This window comes from Xenopus laevis, chromosome 3L, assembly GCF_017654675.1.
Source record: "Xenopus laevis strain J_2021 chromosome 3L, Xenopus_laevis_v10.1, whole genome shotgun sequence".
Classification (NCBI taxonomy): Eukaryota; Metazoa; Chordata; class Amphibia; order Anura; family Pipidae; genus Xenopus; species Xenopus laevis.
In genome coordinates, this window is record NC_054375.1 from 76950032 (window position 1) to 76969308 (window position 19277).

A 19277-nucleotide genomic window follows, 5' to 3' on the forward strand; every position below is an offset into this window, starting at 1 on the left:
ATTACTAAATGTGAAATGTTATTCTTATTTATGCATTTTTTTTTGTTTAGTACTTTTATTGAATTTTGTAAACAGACTGGTACTTTTAGTCCCGATGGGCTAAAGAACAATGCTGGAATTATTTATATATTCTCTATTTTGTCCAAATTTAGGGGCAATTGAGAACAAACATCATACAGTGGTTATAATGTGACAAAGCACCATGACTTTCTGTAGGAACACATATCCCTCTACCAGTAGCTAAATAGACCAGGCTGCTATGAAACATGATCCTGGGAGGAATTTGTTCCAAACATTTGGAAATCACACCCAGAATTCAAGGAGGAGTCAATTAGGATTAAAGCACAGATTGAGAACTCTGCAAAGCATTCCCTGTTCAGGTGAGACGGTAAGTGGAATCTTTTATTTTAATTATTGATGTAATATCCTTGAAATTTAGCAATGGAATTTTTTTATGTATCATAAATAAATATTTGTTCTAGTACTGGTTACCTGAGCATTTAAGAAAAGGCACACAAATAAAATGAATAACATGCATTTTATAACAGATACTAGAAGATTATTTACTAGAAGATTTTATAAGAATTCCAATCATTTCCTTCTCCAGAAGAATTTACAGTCTAACACACAATATCTAAAAAATTCTAATCTAGCACATTAAAATATGTGTGAAAATATCTACCAAACAAGTTTATTGTAATGAGGAATTTCTACAGCAATTGATGTACAGTATATGAAACATGAAACTTTTTTTGTTAATACTCACAATACATTAGATGGAATATTTCCCTTATGGAAATGCATGTTTCTGTTATCTGCGTGCCTCATACATTCAAGTACATGTTTATGAGGAATGTTTAGTGCAGAATGATTTCAGCCCATTGTGTGTAACTTCTTACATGCAAGGGCTGTTTGTTAATGCTGTTTGCCTTTAATTTCAGATGTTGTTTTATAAACAAATTAATAAGACAGACAATTCTTTGAGCTATTTTTTCTTATGTGTTCCTGGTTCATTAGACTTGTCTCTGTGGCTGTTGCAACATGTTGTGATCTTCCATCCTTTTATGTAGCTCTAATGACTTCAGCATGTCCAAAAACAGACGTTATGGCTCTCCTTGGACTTTAAACACTCTTCACGCTGGAGTCAAGTTTTTATTTCAAATGGAAAACCATATGTTTCTCTCGGTAGGCACATATTGCACAAAATCAGCATGGGGTTGGTCAAGGATGTTTCCAACTATAAAACTTCCATAACAAAATGCTTTAACAAAAATGTACATTTCTGTGTGCAGATTACAAACAGATGCCTAAATGTCACATACTATACTCCAAAAAAACAGTAAAGCATATTGTGTACTATAGTGTCATGTTCGGCACCCTAAATCCAGAACCAGTGGGCTCTGATCGATAGCAGAAACTCTCATAGGAGGAGTAAGGGTAGTAAGGAGAACATTATACCTTTTTGTGAAGACAGCATCTAAAAAATTCCCCCCAGCTCCAGAATCCACCAAGGCCAAAACTTTAACTGAACCCCCAGGCCAGGACAAAACGACAGGTACTTTTTTTTTGAGTTTTTTGAGGCGAATTGGGGAGAGGAAATCTCTCAACCAAATGGAGCTCCCCTTCTCCATTTAGGAGGACCTAAGGTTCCGTTACAGTCAGGGCACTACTTGCATGGAGTGACGGTGATTGTGTGGGTGTGGGCATCTGATGAGAAATGTAATATAAACCTTAGATTGTAAACTCCACTGAGGCAGAAAAATGTATAATCTCTGCAACAATCTGCAGAATATGTAGGTGTTATATAAATACAAGATATAGCATAATATGTTTCTCAACAAATTCTATGACTGTTTTAGAGGTTTTCAAAGTATTCATATTTTTTAGAGCATCGTTCAGCATGATTTTCTATTTGTACTTTTTTTTATTCTAAACTTTTAATAAATGTCATGACATTCGTAGTTTTAGAATTTATCAGTTTGGTCATGGTTTCAAAAACCTCTAGTAGCATGATTGCATGGAAGTGACTTTTACAGTGCATCACTGAAGACAGAGTTTTCTCCTAGGGCAAAATGTGCTCATCTTCAGGAGGAAGCAACCATTAAGCTCATATGTTAAATAAGTATGTTTACTTGCCTCAAGCAGTTACTTATCTCAATTTCAGAATCTAATCACCAACTGCTTGGCACTTGGAGCGCTTCATTTTCCGAAGTCGCCCGAAGTTGCCTCATGAGGAAACTTTGGGCGACTTCGGAAAATTAAGGGCTCTGAGTGTCATCCCACCGGCGATTTAGATTCTAGCCAGCGGGAAGGCTTTTCGGCGAGATTAGTCGCCAGAAGAGGCGATTTGTTGCCATGCGACTAAATCTCCCTGAATCGTAGCATGTGCAGTGCCCTAAACCTTAGACTGCTCACTAAAAGATTTGGAATTAAATTACAAAAATGTATGACCCCAAGCTGGAAAATATGTAAAACAGGGAACTGGCTATAAATACAAAAATGTTCAATGGAAACTCTACAAAATGATGATTATAAAACTAATAGCATATGGTCTTTAGCTGTTAGTTGGCTTACACTAGATAGCTAGCATGATATATAACATGGAGCAACTTCCCCTCTCTTAGAGAGAAACCTACATAAATTCTTTATTATATGGTTACCACTAACACTCTGCCTCAGCTGTCTTTAATTTTTCCCACTGTTCCTTTTCTAACCTTTTCCTTTTGCCAACATACTGGTATTATGTAAACTGACACTTGAGCACATTATGTTCATATCCATTGTGGGAAAAAATTAAAAGTCTGATTAAAAATAAAAGTATACAGGTACTAGTCAGTTGTCAGAAATGCATGCATGGATGGAGTAAACCTTGCCTACCATCCCAATAGCTATTCTATTTGAGTTTTTAATGTAATCTGAAATATGTAGGACGTCAGGTTTTCTAGATAAGGAGTCTGATGGTGCACTATACCTTAATGCTACCAAGAAAAGAATTTAAGCATAAAAACAAAAGGATTGTCATCAACTAGGATTTTCTTGATTACTCAATACCCCCACCCCTTAAAACTGGAAGAGTTTTCTTTGGCAGTTACTCAAAGTTATACATCACCTTATTTATCCTAAAGTATATAGAGATAAACAACATCAAATACAAATATCAGCCTTATCCTTTACATTATCCTTTATTAATATTATCCTTTACAGAGACTTACATCACATCCATTTCTGCTCCAGTGGTGCAATCTAAGGTCCTCATCACATTCACAAACACTATGGGACATTTTCAGCAGCCAATTAACCTTTAAATTTAAATTCAAATATCAGCCTTATCCTTTACATTATGCTTTATTAATATTATCCTTTACAGAGATTATACATCACTCACATAAGTTTCTGTTCCAGTGGTGCTTACACTCTAAGGTCCTTTTCACATTCACAAACACTAGGGGAAATTTTTCAGCAACCAATTAACATTTTAATTTAAATTCAAATATCAGCTTTATCCTTTACATTATCCTTTATTAATATTATCTTTTACAGAGACTATACATCACTCACATCAGTTTCTGCTCCAGTGGTGCTTACAGTTTAAGGTTCGTATCAGAGCCGGACTGGGAGTAAAAAGCAGCCCAGGCAAAAAAATTAAAGCAGCCCACACGTAAATGCATGCTGGTGTTTTACACATACACACATATATTTTATATATGTATATATATATATATATATGTATATATAAAATATGGAGATAATTTATTGATTGTGCACCCAGGCAAATGAATACTTTATTCGAGAGTGCCGGCTCTACGTTGGTTGAATATATATATTTACAGTAGGGAGTTCATTATCCCTTATAATACATAAGTGTATTTTTGTACCCTTGCCCAAAAGCTTTATATCTCCCCACTTTTACATGTTGCTTCTTCTGCTAAGCTCTTATTCTCCACTCCAACCCTACTAAGCCCACAGAGCAATACAGCAGGTAAGAAGACAAGTAGAAGGCAGCACCAGTGGTTTGCCAGCTTGAAATGGTTTTTCCTAAGTCAGCACCTCACAGTCAATAAGGAAGGTTTTTTGCCTTCCTCTGGGTCAACTAGCAGTTAGGTAGGTTAGGCTACTGTTCAGCAATACTAATGAAAGAAAACATATAAATACTCACTAGGTCAAATACCATTCTTCGTTTAATCTCTGCATTTGTCATTATTCTTGATTTGCCTCCCACTCACCTCCCTTTTTTTCGTCCCTTCTCACCTGTTTGCCCCACATTGATTACGTTTATGATTTCCCTGCTCTGTCTGTAAACTAAACACTGCATTCTGTTTGGCAGCCTCTCCTATTTTCCTTTTCAATCTCTTTTATTTCTATTATTTTGCTTGCAAATGGTTAAAAGCTATTTAAAAAAAAAAAAAAACATTTTTAAAATTGATATTTATTAGCACTGGCACCTTAATTGTTTGATGATCTAAAATGAATTCATAGTTAATTGATTGTATATTGAAGCACAGGCACTTTAATTAATGAACTACAAATTGATTAATGAATTCATAAATTAATTGATGGTTTTTATCGATAAAATAATTGGTCGCTAAGTTAGTATTGAATCGATTACACTAAACACGAAACACTGATTGCTGCGCCTCAAGGGTACTGTATAATTTTAAATTCATTTTAGAATAAAAGAATCCGATATACTACTGTTTGCTCTTTGTTAGCCTCTCCTTTTCTGTAAATATAATTCCAAAATCATAAACTCCCCTCATCATAAACATAAAGTTTACAGCCAGCTCTTACAATAATTTATAACTCAGCTTCAGTGCAGCATGGATGTTCAGTTAGTGGGGGGCTTCAAATTCTTCTGTCACCGCTGATCACTTCCTCCTAGGTCACGGGGTCAGACTTCTGCTGCGTGCCTGCTTGCATCTATCTCTTTCACAGGACATCAGAAGTCACAGTCAGGAGCATGAATAGATCAGCAATGACAGGGAGTTCCGAAACGTTCAAAGGCACTGGTAGGACTGCAAACGGGAGGGGGAGGAAGAGAAAGTAAAAGCTCCTACCGTCCGTGGTGCGGGGCTGAAAGATAAGTTAATTAGCTGGTCCCACCGTGCCGTGTACGTTGGTGTGAGTGATTACTAGCTGGCAAGTGCAGCGAGCACCGCATCTAATTAGGCAGCGTGCGGCCCACTAGAATGCAGGGTAGAGCGGCCCCTCGGGCATTTGCCCGAACTGATACATTATCAGTCCGGGCCTGGTTCGTATCACATTTACAAACACTAGGGGAACTTTTTCAGCAGCCAATTAACCTTTTTATATGTTTTTTTGGTATGGGAGAAAACTGGAGTACCTAGAGGAAACATGCAAAAGTACTGAAAGAACATACAAACTCCTTGCATGTAGTATTTGGCTGTAATAAAACCATTTTGACCATTTTATTAAAGGGAGTATATTATTCTCTAAAATGATTTTGCAGGCCTTATACTAGCTTATATCAGGCTAGAGTTTTGTGTTGCAACCCCTGCATATTAGCTGTTCACAGCACAGATGTGATTTATTATTGATGCCTCTCTATTTAATTATTATTGTCTACATAAATATATTGTTGAAGCAGATAATTTAAAGGGGATAATTGTTACCATCCCTAACAGGCTTTTTTTTTTAGGCACAATATATCATTGAGTAGGTGTAGCAGTGCAATGTATTTTTCAATATTGTGCTTTTACTTCCTGGGGAGTCCAGTTACTGTTCATTATTTACCACTAGCCCACCAGTTTTCTGAAGGATAATCGCACCTTCCTGTTTGTCTGAATAGAAAATAGAAAATGTTTTCCTGTGGCAACCAGAAGTGCAATTAAGCATATGCTTAGAATCTCTAATTTAAATAATTACAGAATTATTAGTATAAGATTTAATTTTTAGGTGGCAAATGATCCAATGTAGAATTTCAGTCATCTTGGAAACTTTAAAACCTAGCTTGTTTTCTGCCATGATTGCCCAGACATTAGAAAATAGACTCTGTCTACTTCTGGGACAGTTTACATTATGCCCTTAAGCCATAATATACCATGTGTATTTTGTTAAGTGTAGGCACTTTTTTAAAGCCAAACCACAATGCTCAGTAAAACCTGTAAATAATTTAGTGCTCTTTTTTTACATAACCTTTTCATTATAACATTGAACTTTTAATACTGAATGTAACTGCAGGTTTGATTTTTCTTATTATTTTTTAACAGTTAACAGTTAATGGTTGGTGTAGACAAATCACATTTTCTCCTATAACATCAGAGTTAAAGTGTCTATTTTTTCTAGCAAATGGTACACCTAGGGGCAAATTTACTTAAGGTCGAATATCGATATTCTACTGTCGAAGTTAAATCCTTCGACTACAAATATCGAAGTCGAAGGATTTAGCGCTATTTGTCCGATCGATTTTAATCCATCGATCAAACGATCTTTGTTCGACCTAAAAAAGCTAGCAAAGCCTATGGAGACCTTCCCCATAGGCTAACATTGACTTCGGTAGTTTTTAGGTGGCGAACTAGGGGGTCGAAGTTTTTTCTTAAAAAGACAGTACTTCGACTATCGAATGGTCGAATAGTCAAACGATTTTTAGTTTGAATCGTTCGATTTGAAGTTGAAGTCGTAGCTGAAGGTCGAAGTAGCCCATTCGATGGTAGAAGTAGCCAAAAAAAACATTTGAAATTCAAAGTTTTTTTTATTCATTCCTTCACTCGAGCTAAGTAAATGGGCCCCTTACACTCTAGGTAGACTTTAAATCATCTCTATATATATTACATATTACAGAAACTTGAATCAATTGCACACTTGAATCAATTTATGTTTTTGAAATAATCAGTTTTTCTTTTTCTATACATACAAACTAACTGCTAACTAGCAGTTGCTACACTGCTACTTCGCAGTTTGTGCAGACTGTCAGTATATTCACGACTGGAGTAGAGAATAATGGGAAGGAAGACCAATAATTTGCATGAATGGAAATTTGCATCCATCCCAGTCATCCTAGTGCTCCAGTTATTTCAAATTATCCTTTAACCCCATAAAAACATCCTGTTCCCCAATAGTTATTGTGTTTATTTGTATTACACATTGGAAACTGATAATAACAAAGATATATATATATATATATATATTTGTATAAATATGTTTAATAATATTTTGAAAAACAACTATTTCATTAAATAGTTTGCATTTTTGTTTTATTTTTTTAAGCTCCATACTGTTCAGATCTTTAAGGATGCATACTGGAAGCAAACAGATGATGACATGGCTTGTGATATCTGTACTCTACATAATCACTGCAATGAACAAAGCTCAACAGCTGAAAAACGCAAGAATACCCTTTCTACAGAATAAACCCTTTCTTGCCGTATGGAATGCACCCACAGAACAGTGCAGACAAAGATACAAAGTCAACCTTGACCTCAGTGTCTTTGACATTGTTGCTAATCCAAATGAAACCTTAATAGGTACCGATGTCACTATATTTTATCACACACACCTGGGACATTATCCCTATTTCACAGACGATGGACAGCCAGTGAATGGAGGCGTGCCTCAAAATGAGAGCCTCAAAAAACACCTAAATAAATCAGAACATGATATAAACAGACTTATCCCTAATATTGATTTCAAAGGCTTGGGAGTAGTCGACTGGGAAAACTGGAGACCACAATGGGATAGGAATTGGGGAAGCAAACTTATTTACAGAAACAAATCCATAGAGCTTGTTAAAAATCGTCACCCAAAGTGGTCAGATGAGCAACTAAAGAAGGTGGCAAAAGAAGAATTTGATTATGCAGCCAAGAAATTCATGACTAAAACCATTGCTCTAGCTCAGGAAAAAAGATCACAAGGTCTCTGGGGGTATTATCTCTTCCCTGATTGTTACAACTATGATTATAAAGAAAATCCTCATTCCTATACAGGCAGATGCCCAAGTATTGAAATGATTCGCAATGATTTGCTAGAGTGGCTGTGGAAAGAAAGCAATGCACTTTACCCATCCATATATTTAGACTATATACTTAAATCAACACCAAATGCACTTAAGTTTGTTCATTATCGTGTAAAGGAAGCCATGAGAGTGGCATCAATGGCAAGAAAGGGTTACAATTTACCTGTTTTTGTCTATTCAAGGCCATTTTATTCATACACTCTTGATACTTTGTCAGAGGTAAGTTAATATAGCATAGTAACATTGTTATTGGTCTGTACTGCTCTGTTAAGTGTAATGTACATTACTTTCCATCCAGACTATGGTAGCTAACTTTTACCTTCTTATCTTGTTTGGGGACTGATGCTTTCTTTCATTCTTCTACTGTTGCTGCTTTACAGGATGGGCAACCTGTACTGATAACAGTTCCCAATGTCAATTTTTAAGTAAATTAAAGTAGGCAGGCTGAGTTTTTAAATATACAAAAAATGGCATCATTAGATGAGCATAGGGCCAATTTTTTCATCATAGTATTGTGCAACAGCCAGGGCAAAATATTGGCAATCACTTAGCAATAGGATTGCCACCTCACCCCTTTAAAACTGAACACATATGGAATACACAGCCTGCATGGCTAATTAGCAGTTCATTTAGATGAATGAAGCATATCATATAATAGTTCAATTACTGTAAAGTTAATGCTGGACAAATAACTGTAGATTTTTATTTACATGACTGAGACATTCCTCCTGTTTATGTGTGTAAAGTTTAAAACCTTTGCACCTTGCTAAACAATGCATTGTTCACACATGCACAGAAATTGGTACAAAAATATACATAATGTAGTTTTCCTGCAGAGAATGTGAAATGTGAAATGTTTTTGACTGATGGCGGTATCATATGGTTAAAATGTTTTTTAAAGCTATACGGTCACTAAGGACAAAAAAAAATTATTATTGCCTTATCATTGCAGCAATCAGTCAATAGAGGTATTAACTGAGATAATGCTAATGAATGGGCCAGATGTGACAGGCTTTATACTTCTTTATCATATAAGCATGCTTGGACAAGAGCTTCAGACAAGCTGCAGCATGTTAACATGGGCTGAGAATACAGAGCTATAATTCTCTTGCAAAGGCACATAGAGACTAACACAAAAAAAGAGATAGAGAGATAGCTCAGGGAAACATAACTAACTTAAACACCATCAAAGAGGCGATAGAAGCATAGCAAGGACAGGCCAAAGGTCAAAAGAGGAGCAGTACAGTACACTCCGAGATACAATCTACAGCTGGAAATGTTGGATAAACAATCAAGAAATAGAAAATATGATAAGCCAGAAGTAGAAGAAAAAGGTTAACAGTCAGGCTGAGGGTACACAGAGTATGTAGTCTGCATCTCTCACTCGTGTGTAGAGCTTTACTGACAGACACAGCATTGAGCTGCAGCTATACAGTGCAGAAATTGGCCCCAAAAAAAACGCAAAAGCTTGCATTCTAGGAGCGACCTCTGCTCTGTGTACCTGCACTTAGGCTGACATTGTGTCTGTCTGTGTAGCTTCATACAGGAGTGGATGCTCTTCTCTCCACCTAAGTACAAATTACAGGTGGAAAGATGCACCCTGTGTGTACTCAGCCAAAGTTAAAAATATGGCCTTAGCCACAATTCATCAGTCAGAATAAAGGTGTTCATACATGGGCCAAACAGACAGGTATTGTACAAATGGCCATATATGTATAGCCATCTATTTGTTCCCATCATTCAGGTCAACAGAGTGAGGGAAGGCGTTTGGGGAGATTGGTCACCACAAAGACGCGGCGATTAGTCGCCAGGCGACTAAATCTCCTCCAAAACGCCCAGTGTGATCTTACCCTTAAGGTAAAAGACTAATTAACAATCCAATGTTATATTTTTAGGCTGACCTAATTCATACAATTGGAGAGAGTGCTGCATTGGGGGCTGCAGGGATTGTGCTATGGGGAGGAATGCAATATGCCAGTACAAAGGTAAGTCTAAAAAGAAAGAAATGACTGTATATACTTTATTTCTTTTTATGCACTTTATATTGTCCAATTTTACAGTTAACTATTTCACTCCATATTTACAGACCTGTTACATATCCAAAAACAATAATTAGTGTAACTTTGCTATACATTTTCAAAGGAAGTAGTTAGTGAATATTCTTACATGACATAAAGGTATAGAACAAAAGGCCATACTAGCCCTCTGCAATCTGTTGATTTAAAGTTTCATTTTAAAGGGGAAGCATTTATAGTGTCTGGGAGGACAGAGGTATGATTTAGGTATAGTTAGGACCTTTTTTTGGAGGGCCTCACATAAGCAGAATATATTGTATAATAACAATAAAACTGTAGTCTCAAAGAGCAATCGCAAACCCATTTATCCATTTATTTGTTGGAAAGAGTCAGAAGAAATAGTCAAATAATTTAAAAACTATAAAAAATAAATAATAAACAGTTGGTTAGAGCTGATCATTCTATAACATGCTAAAAGTGAAAGGTAAAAATTGAAAGGTGAGCCAACCCTTTAATAGTAAGTACGCAAAGAGTGATAATACCTGACAGGACCTGGAGCTTAGCAGCTATTACCATTCATTTTGAATGGGTGGTGATTTTGGGGGTTTTGACGCTCCCCCACTCAAAACACTCATCTAACAAAACACTAAAACTTGCCCTGTGTGGCATTCCCCTAAGGCCAGGGCCATATGACGGTGGATCTCAGCCTGTGTTTCTCAGCTCAGAAATGCGACACTCTGCATTTCACGCGGAAATCTGCCCACTGTTGTAAGGCAAGGGCAACAGCAGGGCAGCGAATTCTCCACCTGCAGAGAATCTGCATTACTTAAAATCATCTGGCCCTAGCCTTAACAGGTACGACTTCAGGCAGTATTTGAATGGGGGAAAAGGGAAGGGAATTCCACAGACAAGCAAAAACTTGAAAGCTATATTTCATTTCAGAATGAGATTATCAGAGGTTACTAGAGGAGACTAAAGGTGAATAATGGTGTAGATGAAGTTAAAGTTAAACTGCAAGGAATTTTAGATTGCAGAAATATAGGTGATATAATATAAAGAGGTATATAAATGTTTCTGTCTCTATTTGAGGTTAGGAAAGGGCAAATGTATGTAGGCAATATTGTACAGATTACAGTGATATGGTTTGACAAGGGTCTACATATGAGGTGTAACAAATTTTCTACTCACTTAAAAGGCCTCTAATCTATTTTTGAACCTTTTTTTATGTGCTAGTCCAACGGATTCTATAGCTATTTGGTATCTCACATTCACAATATTCTTCTAATGTGAAGATAGCTTAATACACAATGCTTTTATTTAGTTATAAACAGTAAGCACTTCTGTCTAAACTTGGCCAGCATACTGTATGTATAAAATCCCACAATTCCATTAGTAAATGAGTCATCCTCTGTGGAGGCACAATATCTGCAGCATATTCTAGACGGTGCCTAACATCAGGCTTGGCCTGGCTCTTGCAGACTAACATACTTGATTTGTTGTCTACAAATATTCCTAAATATTTCTCTGAATGATACATTATGCATCAATGCAGGTTCAGAAAAGTAACAGCATAACAATACATACTTTTGAAAATGTAAGAAATTCTCCAATAATTTCTACGTATTATCTTTTCATAATTATGGCACATTAGATATATCAACACACCTTCCATGCCTTCTTTCTTACCTATTGTTCTAATATTTAATGAATAAACTAAAGACTCAAGACTACTTTCTATTTTTTTATATGGTTTAATAACTGGACTTTTACCTGGTATTTTTTTCTTCAGTCCTATGACACATAAGATGTAATATAATAAAAGTCACAATGTTTCCATTAGGTCTACTAACCCACAGCAGTCAAATCAGCAGGTAGCATTTATTGGGCACTTTCTTGTTATTGGTTATTGGACTTGGGTCAGGTTTTTTAGCCTTTTATTATGTTACTCCTTAAGAGTGATCACTATTACATATGTAATGTATTGGTGGACTTATTTTTAAGATCTCACTTTGCCTCCTGGATTTTGAATTTGCTTTTTACTGATTTTACTTTTCATATTGAAGCTATTTTGTATTGTATTTTGAATGGAATGACTCAATGTTTTCTTCTTTGCTTTATAGGAAAGCTGCATCATTGTGAAGAAATACATTGATGGACCCCTAGGACATTATCTTGTTAATGTGACTGCAGCTGCTAAAATGTGTAGTAAAGTCCTATGCAAAAAGAATGGGAGGTGCCTTAGAAGTAACATAGACTCTCCAGATTATTTACATTTAAATCCAAAGCATTTTAAGATTAAGAAACATTTTTCAGGAAAAGGCATTTTTGCAACTGGGAAACCAGGGAAGGAAGATCTACATTACATGGAGCAAAGATTTATGTGCCAGTGCTATGAAGGATGGACTGGTACATTCTGTGAGCTTCCAGAACAAAGAGTGGGAAGAAAGGAAAACATATCACCTAACAGTTCAAGCAGATCTGTGCTGCCCCTAAGTATAATATTATATGTGCTTTACACTATTTTGTCCAAAATACTAATTTTGTAAATTTGTAGTGCCTAACAATGCACATGTAAATAATAGTAAACTGAGTTACTTTATATGAATGCAGAGAGAGTGACAAAGAGAAAAAGGATAATGCATGCCCTGCTGTAATATATAAGGCTATAGGAGGTCGCTCAGGAGTTACAGGTATATATGACTCCAGGGTGACTTCCAGTTGCGATTTACATTTTACTGGGGTTATATTATTTTACAAACTACAGCCCTCCATGTTAGTGGCTGTTCGAGCTGCTATATAAGCTCCTCAGTGACTGGTGTCCCCCATTTACAGCTTCCTCCCTGGATTCTGACACAGTCAGAATGTGCTAAATGTGCTGCTGCTGGGAAGCAAAAAGCCGCCAAAAACAAATCCACAGAGGGGATGCTTCTCATAGTAAATTGTATGCCTGCCCTATATATTGATTGCCAGAATCTTTGTTGGCAACTTTCTCATGGGTGCCGCTCAGACAGCACTGTCTACAGTAACGTTGCTTGGCTGTCACTTTATGTCAGAAACATTTTGATGTCAGAAGGTTGATTCTGTACCCTACTGTAACCTATTGTCATTTTTAAAGATAGTAGAAGTCAATGAGGATTTACATGACCATATAATACTGACACTATGCCTATAAAAACCTGCCCAGCATAGTTACTTCCAACAAAGTGGTTTTCATATTGACGTTAGGAAGGGTGGAAAACGCCACAATTCTAAAAGGATGGGACTTTGACCTGTCACCAAGATAAGCATCATTCCCAAGCAGGCCCGGACTGGCAATCTGTGGGTTCGGCAAATGCCTGATGGGCTACTTGCTTTAACATGTAAATGGAATGCTCACCTAAAAATGCTAATTATGTCTGTATTTAATATGTAAATGAACCACTCACTTTAGAAATGTAAATGAACTCTCTGTAACAGCCAGCCATAGCTAAGCCGATGCCTGTAGTGCACATGCCAGTACTGGCATATGGGCGGAACCACGCATTCTGACCAACTTCAGTTAGTAATATTAGAGTTGCTTGCTATATACCCAATCCCTTTTGCTTATGATAGGTATGTAGGCAACAGGAGGATCAATGCTCAGAAAAATAACTTCAGCCTGTATATGGAAAACTGTGAAATGTAGCATTGATTGCATGAGGCAGCCTAGTCTCTTCAAGTATGTCACACTTTGACCCTGTGCCACACATGGTAATTAAAGTCCTTTTATGTGCCAGGATGCATGGTCTATATGGGGGCACACAGGACAATTTAGAATACAGTATACTGTAAGTATAGGGCCACTAATCCATCTGATAGAATAGTTGTAACAGAAACTAGGGTGAGATAATTGTTGCAAGGGCCAGTTCAAGCACATAGGGTGTATAATATTACTGGGAATTATATGGTAATGTACTCTTAAAATATCTATTAATAAACACTAGTTCTAGTTAACCTTGGGGTTGGAAATATATCATGCTTTGCATGCGCGTGAATACACGGGCTGCCTCGATACTTTTGCCAGGGCTACATTTTCCTCCCAGTCCGGCCCTGCTCCCAAGACTGCTCTGCTTGAAGTTATGTTGGTCACTTACACTTGTCAGTAACCTGTGGCTGAATTGAGGCAGGGGGGCACATTTGCAAGGAGCAGTTGTGCTCTGCTCTTTTGTACCAGCTGTGCCTAGGATGGTACATCCAATGTAAAGCATACAGAATAGCACTCACAGGTGGAAACCTGTAATGAATTATGTACCCTGTGTACTCCAGGGTTTATATACAAAGCTATAGATGCCCATATGCCAAATGCAAGCAATGCTATGCACAGAGATAGGCACAACTTATGGTGGGCAGGTGCACTGTTGGCAAAAAACATGCATTTTGACTGGATACATATTTGTTTTATTTAATAGACAACATATTCCACAGTGGTGTACAATTCATGGGTTGGTGTATTATGAACATATGGATTTCATACAAATATATGACCCAAACAGGAAGTAAATAGGGGCCTGCTAAATAGAGCTTTCAAACTAAATGTTTTTATCTGAGCTTTGCTTAACGACATAATTAGAACCTATTGATATATTTAACATATATATAAGTAATACACACATGATTCAATATGTATTATTTTCTATTATTTTCTATATATTGTTTAAAATCAGTCCCCAAACACTCTAACTTTACATTTAGGCCTTCGAACAAGGATGGCTGAGCAGCCCCATCTGGTGCTGAAAAATGAGAAGACATCCTTCATCAAACAGCAGGGTAGGGAGAAAATGTTCCACAGTTATCACAGAAATTTACCTTATTATTCAGGGCTGTACAACCGGAGGCCACAGGCTGGATGACCAACCAAATGATTTTCATGGCCCCCAAATTGCTCAAGAGCTCCAGTGACCTCTTGTCAGTTTATTATAATCTGGAACTCTAACATGCGTTATAGTAAATAACAGAGCCACTATATGGAAGAATTAGGACAGCCTTCTTAAAGTGTATGTGTGAATTTCTCACTTACTATGCAAGGATGGAGACACAGGGCCTTTCTAGCTTGTGTTAGACTGCTCAAAGATGATTGCTGACTGCTTGCTTTTTGCACCTGCAATTTTTCATGTAATGTTAGTAAATGAGATTTTGGTCTACTAAGCTTTATCTTAATGTTAAATTCCCCAGTATGTTATGTGTGCAAGAATCATTTTAGAGTTCTGCATAAGATACTACTATTAAAAATAAAACTGACATCCAATAACATGTCTTTTTATCAGTCTTGACTGTGTCAGCCCAGGTGGAAACAAAAGGAGTGTATTTTGGAGCGGAAACACATGGTGCCTGCACCAGGGTTGACAGAATGGCTCTGGGTGATTCAAGCGTATGGGCTGATTCTTGACCTTGTAAGTGAATGAAAGTGATGCGGATCGCATCAGAGGTCATCCAGTTCGCTGTATCTTCAAAGAAGCTTCCCTCGCGAGACGCCGGCTACTTCGTGCCGGTATACTCCTTTCTCTATAGCAATTCTCGCATTACTGGTAGGGTTGCCACCTGGCCGGTATTTTACCGGCCTGGCCCATAAAAATGATGGCTGATCCCAATGTTATTAATAGGGAAAAAATTTAAATATATAGGAAGGCCGGTATTTTTTTTCCAGAAAAGGTGGCAACAATAATTACTGGGCGCTAATCCGGAAATACATGCAGGGACACAATCTTTTTCTTTCAAAAGCGGCTTTATTAAAACACACACAGTGGTTAACTTCTTGTGCGATGGATGTGCTAGACTTACGTGTTTCTTGCCGTAATACTTGGCACTTCCTCAGAGCTGTAGCTTTTATTGATTTCAGAGTTTGACTGGGCCTTTGCTTGATCTTAGCCTCAGCTTTCTTTTGATAGAGACCTCCCTATGGTAGAAAAAACTCCTCCATCCCATCAGTCTGTTAAGTAGATGTTAACACAGGGTGAGGGGTCTGCTGCCTCAGATACCAGAAGACCATATCTGTGAACTATTGTGGTCATAGTATCATGAGCACTGTATATTAACGACCTGTAACCTGCAGCAGTATTTTAAACACCTGGAATGTAAGGTATTTTCCTCACTGTGAAGTTCTTCCCTCAACAGCTGATTGGGCTGAGGTCAAGGAATTGTGCTGGCCAGTCCATCAAAGAAAGCACTCAAGCTTCCTGTTTCTTCTCAAAATAGGTTTCGCATAGCTTAAATGTATGCTTTGGATCATCTTCTTGCTGCATGATGAAATCTCTAGCAATCAAATGCTGATAAATCCTTGATAAAGGCCCTAATGTGGGCCGAAATGTTGGACACGTGAGTGATGTTGAAATAAACCTTTTCTTGATTGAAGATTTGGAGTACTGGTCCATTTTGAACATTGTATACTTCGACTGACCAAGCACCCACCTTTGGCTAACAAGGAAGGAGTGCAGGTACTTTATGAACTTTGCAATTGACTTTTCCTTTTTACATATATAGCAATAAAAATTTCACTAAGACGCAATCTTTGTCTATCGCATTATTACACACTCATAAACCTATGTATGTGTTAACAAATTTACAACAAATCCTTATAAAAAAAGGAAAAGGAGAGGGGGGAAAAGGGTGGGGAGGGATGGGTTGAGGGAGTCCTTCTGGTGGTTGAGGTATTATATTTGTCTTAGCAATAGCCCTTCTCTATATAGCCAAATATTCCATACATCCTCAAATTTACTGAGCCTATTATTCATTAAAGCAGTAAGTTTCTCCATTTCGATAGACCTATGCTGTGTTATTTTCAATAAAACCTTTTTCATATTTTTAAGCCCTGAGAGTGCTGATCTTCTTTGGATGGATGGAGATATTATATTGATCGTGCACCCAGGCAAACGAACACTTTATTCGAGAGTGCTGGCTCTTTGCTGGTTGTATATATATATATATATATATATATATATATATATATATATATATACATTGTATATATATATATATATATATTCATTTAATCAAAGACACGGGAACTGCTGGTACTAATTAAAACTAGCTTATGTGTGGATGTCCATAAATACATCTTGCTTGTTAAATAACATGTGGATATGAAGTATATGGATACATTACAGTCAAAAAATTTTTTAATGATAAACTGATTTCTTTACTTTGCCTCACTAATTGGGCATCAATCACTGGGCAGGGGGCATCAAACATTACTGGATTTCTTGTCATCTGTAATATAGAATGAAAAATACTTTTAAAGTTGATATATTGTTCTGTAATACTTCTTGAGTCAGATATTTTGCATGCAGTGTTTTTGTAAACTTGTTGCAGGCTTTCTTTGCAATGTATTTGAGGGTGTTTGATATTATTTACATAAGTGTGTGCTCAACAGAACAATTTAACAAAGTGATTTATTTATTCTGGCTTCAGCAAACAAAACAAAACCTAGAATATGGAATTGTCATACTCTACTTAATCCACTAAACCTGTTAACCTTTCTCTATCCTGTTAGAGTGTGGAAGGAAATCAGACAAAACCCAGACACAAGGAGAACACACAAACTCCTTGCAGATCATGTCCTTGCTGAAATAGAACCTAAAGTTGGCCCTACACATTACAATCTTTCCCGTGGCCATGACAGCTAAATTGTCATATATGCAGACTGAAACAATAGAATTCTACCCCTATCTGATGATTTAGCATGTACCTTCTGTTGATACTCGGCCACCTTTAAAGGCACCCAGTAGAATTTCCATTCAACAAGAAAACAGATATCCAAGGCTTTTATCGATATCGGTTGCCTTGTCTTCCACCATACACGCACCGAATACCTTACGAAATTATAATATCTGTGAGTGTATGGCCACTTTTAAGGTGTGGTTCACCTTTAAGGTAACTTTAAGTATGTTATAGAATGGCTAATTCTAAGCAACTTTTCAATTGGTCTAAATGTTTTCTTTTTTATAGCTTTTGAGTAATTTGCCGTCTTCTTCTTCTGATTATTTCCAGCTTTCAAATGGGGGTCACAGACCCCATTTAAAAAACAAATACTCTGTCAGGCTACACATGTATTTATTGATACTTTTTATTACTCATCTTTCTATTCAGGCCTCTCCCATTCATATTCCAGTCTCTTATTCAAATCACCGCATAGTGGCTAGGGTAATTTGGACCCTAGAAACCAAACTTCTGAAAATGCAAACTGGAGAAGCTGATGACTAAAAAGCTAAATAACTAAAAAAACACAAATAATAGAAAAATTAAAAACAATTGCAAATTGTCTCAGAATATAACTCTCTGCATCATAATAAAAGTTAATTTAAAGGTGAATACCCCCTTTAAAGGGATACTGTCATGGGAAAAAAAAATCCAAAATGAATCAGTTAATAGTGCTGCTCCAGCAGAATTCTGCACTGAAATCCATTTCTCAAAAGAGCAAACAGATTTTTTTTATATTCAATTTTGAAATCTGACATGGGGCTAGACATATTGTCAATTTCCCAGCTGCGCCAAGTCATGTGACTTGTGCTCTGCTAAACTTCAATCACTCTTTACTACCGTACTGCAAATTGGAGTGATATCACCCCCTCCCTTTTCCCCCACAGCAGCCAAACAAAAGAACAATGGGAAGGTAACCAGATAACAGCTCCCTAACACAAGATAATAGCATACCTCCCAACTGTCCCTTTTTCAGAGGGACAGTCCCTCTTTTGACAGCTCAACCCGCAGTCCCTCATTTGTACTGGAAAGTCCCTCTTTTCTCTGCACTGAACAGCCAGAAAAAGAAACAAAGTTTCTCACTTAATTGGCTTTTAGCAGAGAGCCCAGAACAGCTGACAGGTGCAAATAAGATACTTTGTAACAATTTTGAGACACAAAAACACAGTTTAGATAAGGAGAAATATTTTCAAACTTTCATAACCTGCCAAATTTTGTAAAACGAACATGGTAATTAGGGGATGTAGCCACAGAAAGGGGTGTGGCCAAAAAATGCTGCGCTACATGCGGGAAAAAAATTTATGTCCCTATTTTTACTTCCAAAATGTTGGGAGGTATGTAACAGCTGCCTGGTAGATCTAAGAACAGCACTCAATAATAAAAACCCATGTCTCACTGAGACACATTCAGTTACATTGAGAAGGAAAAACAGCAGCCTGCCAGAAAGCATTTCTCTCCTAAAGTGCAGGCACAAGTCACATGACCAGGGGCAGCTGGGAAATTGACAAAATGTCTAGCCCCATGTCAGATTTCAAAATTGAATATAAAAAAATCTGTTTGCTCTTTTGAGAAATGGATTTCAG

The 19277-nt window shown here is 37.0% G+C and overlaps 1 protein-coding gene across 2 annotated transcripts; it reads left to right on the plus strand.

Annotated features, from left to right (window-relative positions):
• Window positions 1–230: 230 nt before the first annotated feature.
• Window positions 231–15250, plus strand: hyal4.L (hyaluronidase 4 L homeolog). 2 transcript variants are annotated; one of them, XM_018252583.2, is made up of 4 exons: window positions 231–388; window positions 7225–8188; window positions 9865–9954; window positions 12105–15250. In XM_018252583.2, the coding sequence occupies exons 2-4, from the start codon at window positions 7250–7252 to the stop codon at window positions 12528–12530; spliced, it is 1455 nt and encodes a 484-aa protein (XP_018108072.1). In that variant the 5' UTR covers window positions 231–388; window positions 7225–7249; the 3' UTR covers window positions 12531–15250. The 2 variants fall into 2 exon arrangements, with proteins under 2 accessions (XP_018108072.1, XP_041442351.1); XM_041586417.1 differs by lacking the exon at window positions 231–388 and adding an exon at window positions 4920–5006.
• Window positions 15251–19277: the final 4027 nt, after the last annotated feature.

Coding starts and splice junctions, on each gene's coding strand:
- hyal4.L (XM_018252583.2), top strand. CDS start 7,250: ATGCATACTGGAAGCAAACAGATGATGACATGGCTTGTGATATCTGTA. Junction 8,189..9,864: donor CTCTTGATACTTTGTCAGAG/GTAAGTTAATAT, acceptor TTATATTTTTAG/GCTGACCTAATTCATACAAT. Junction 9,955..12,104: donor TGCAATATGCCAGTACAAAG/GTAAGTCTAAAA, acceptor TTTGCTTTATAG/GAAAGCTGCATCATTGTGAA.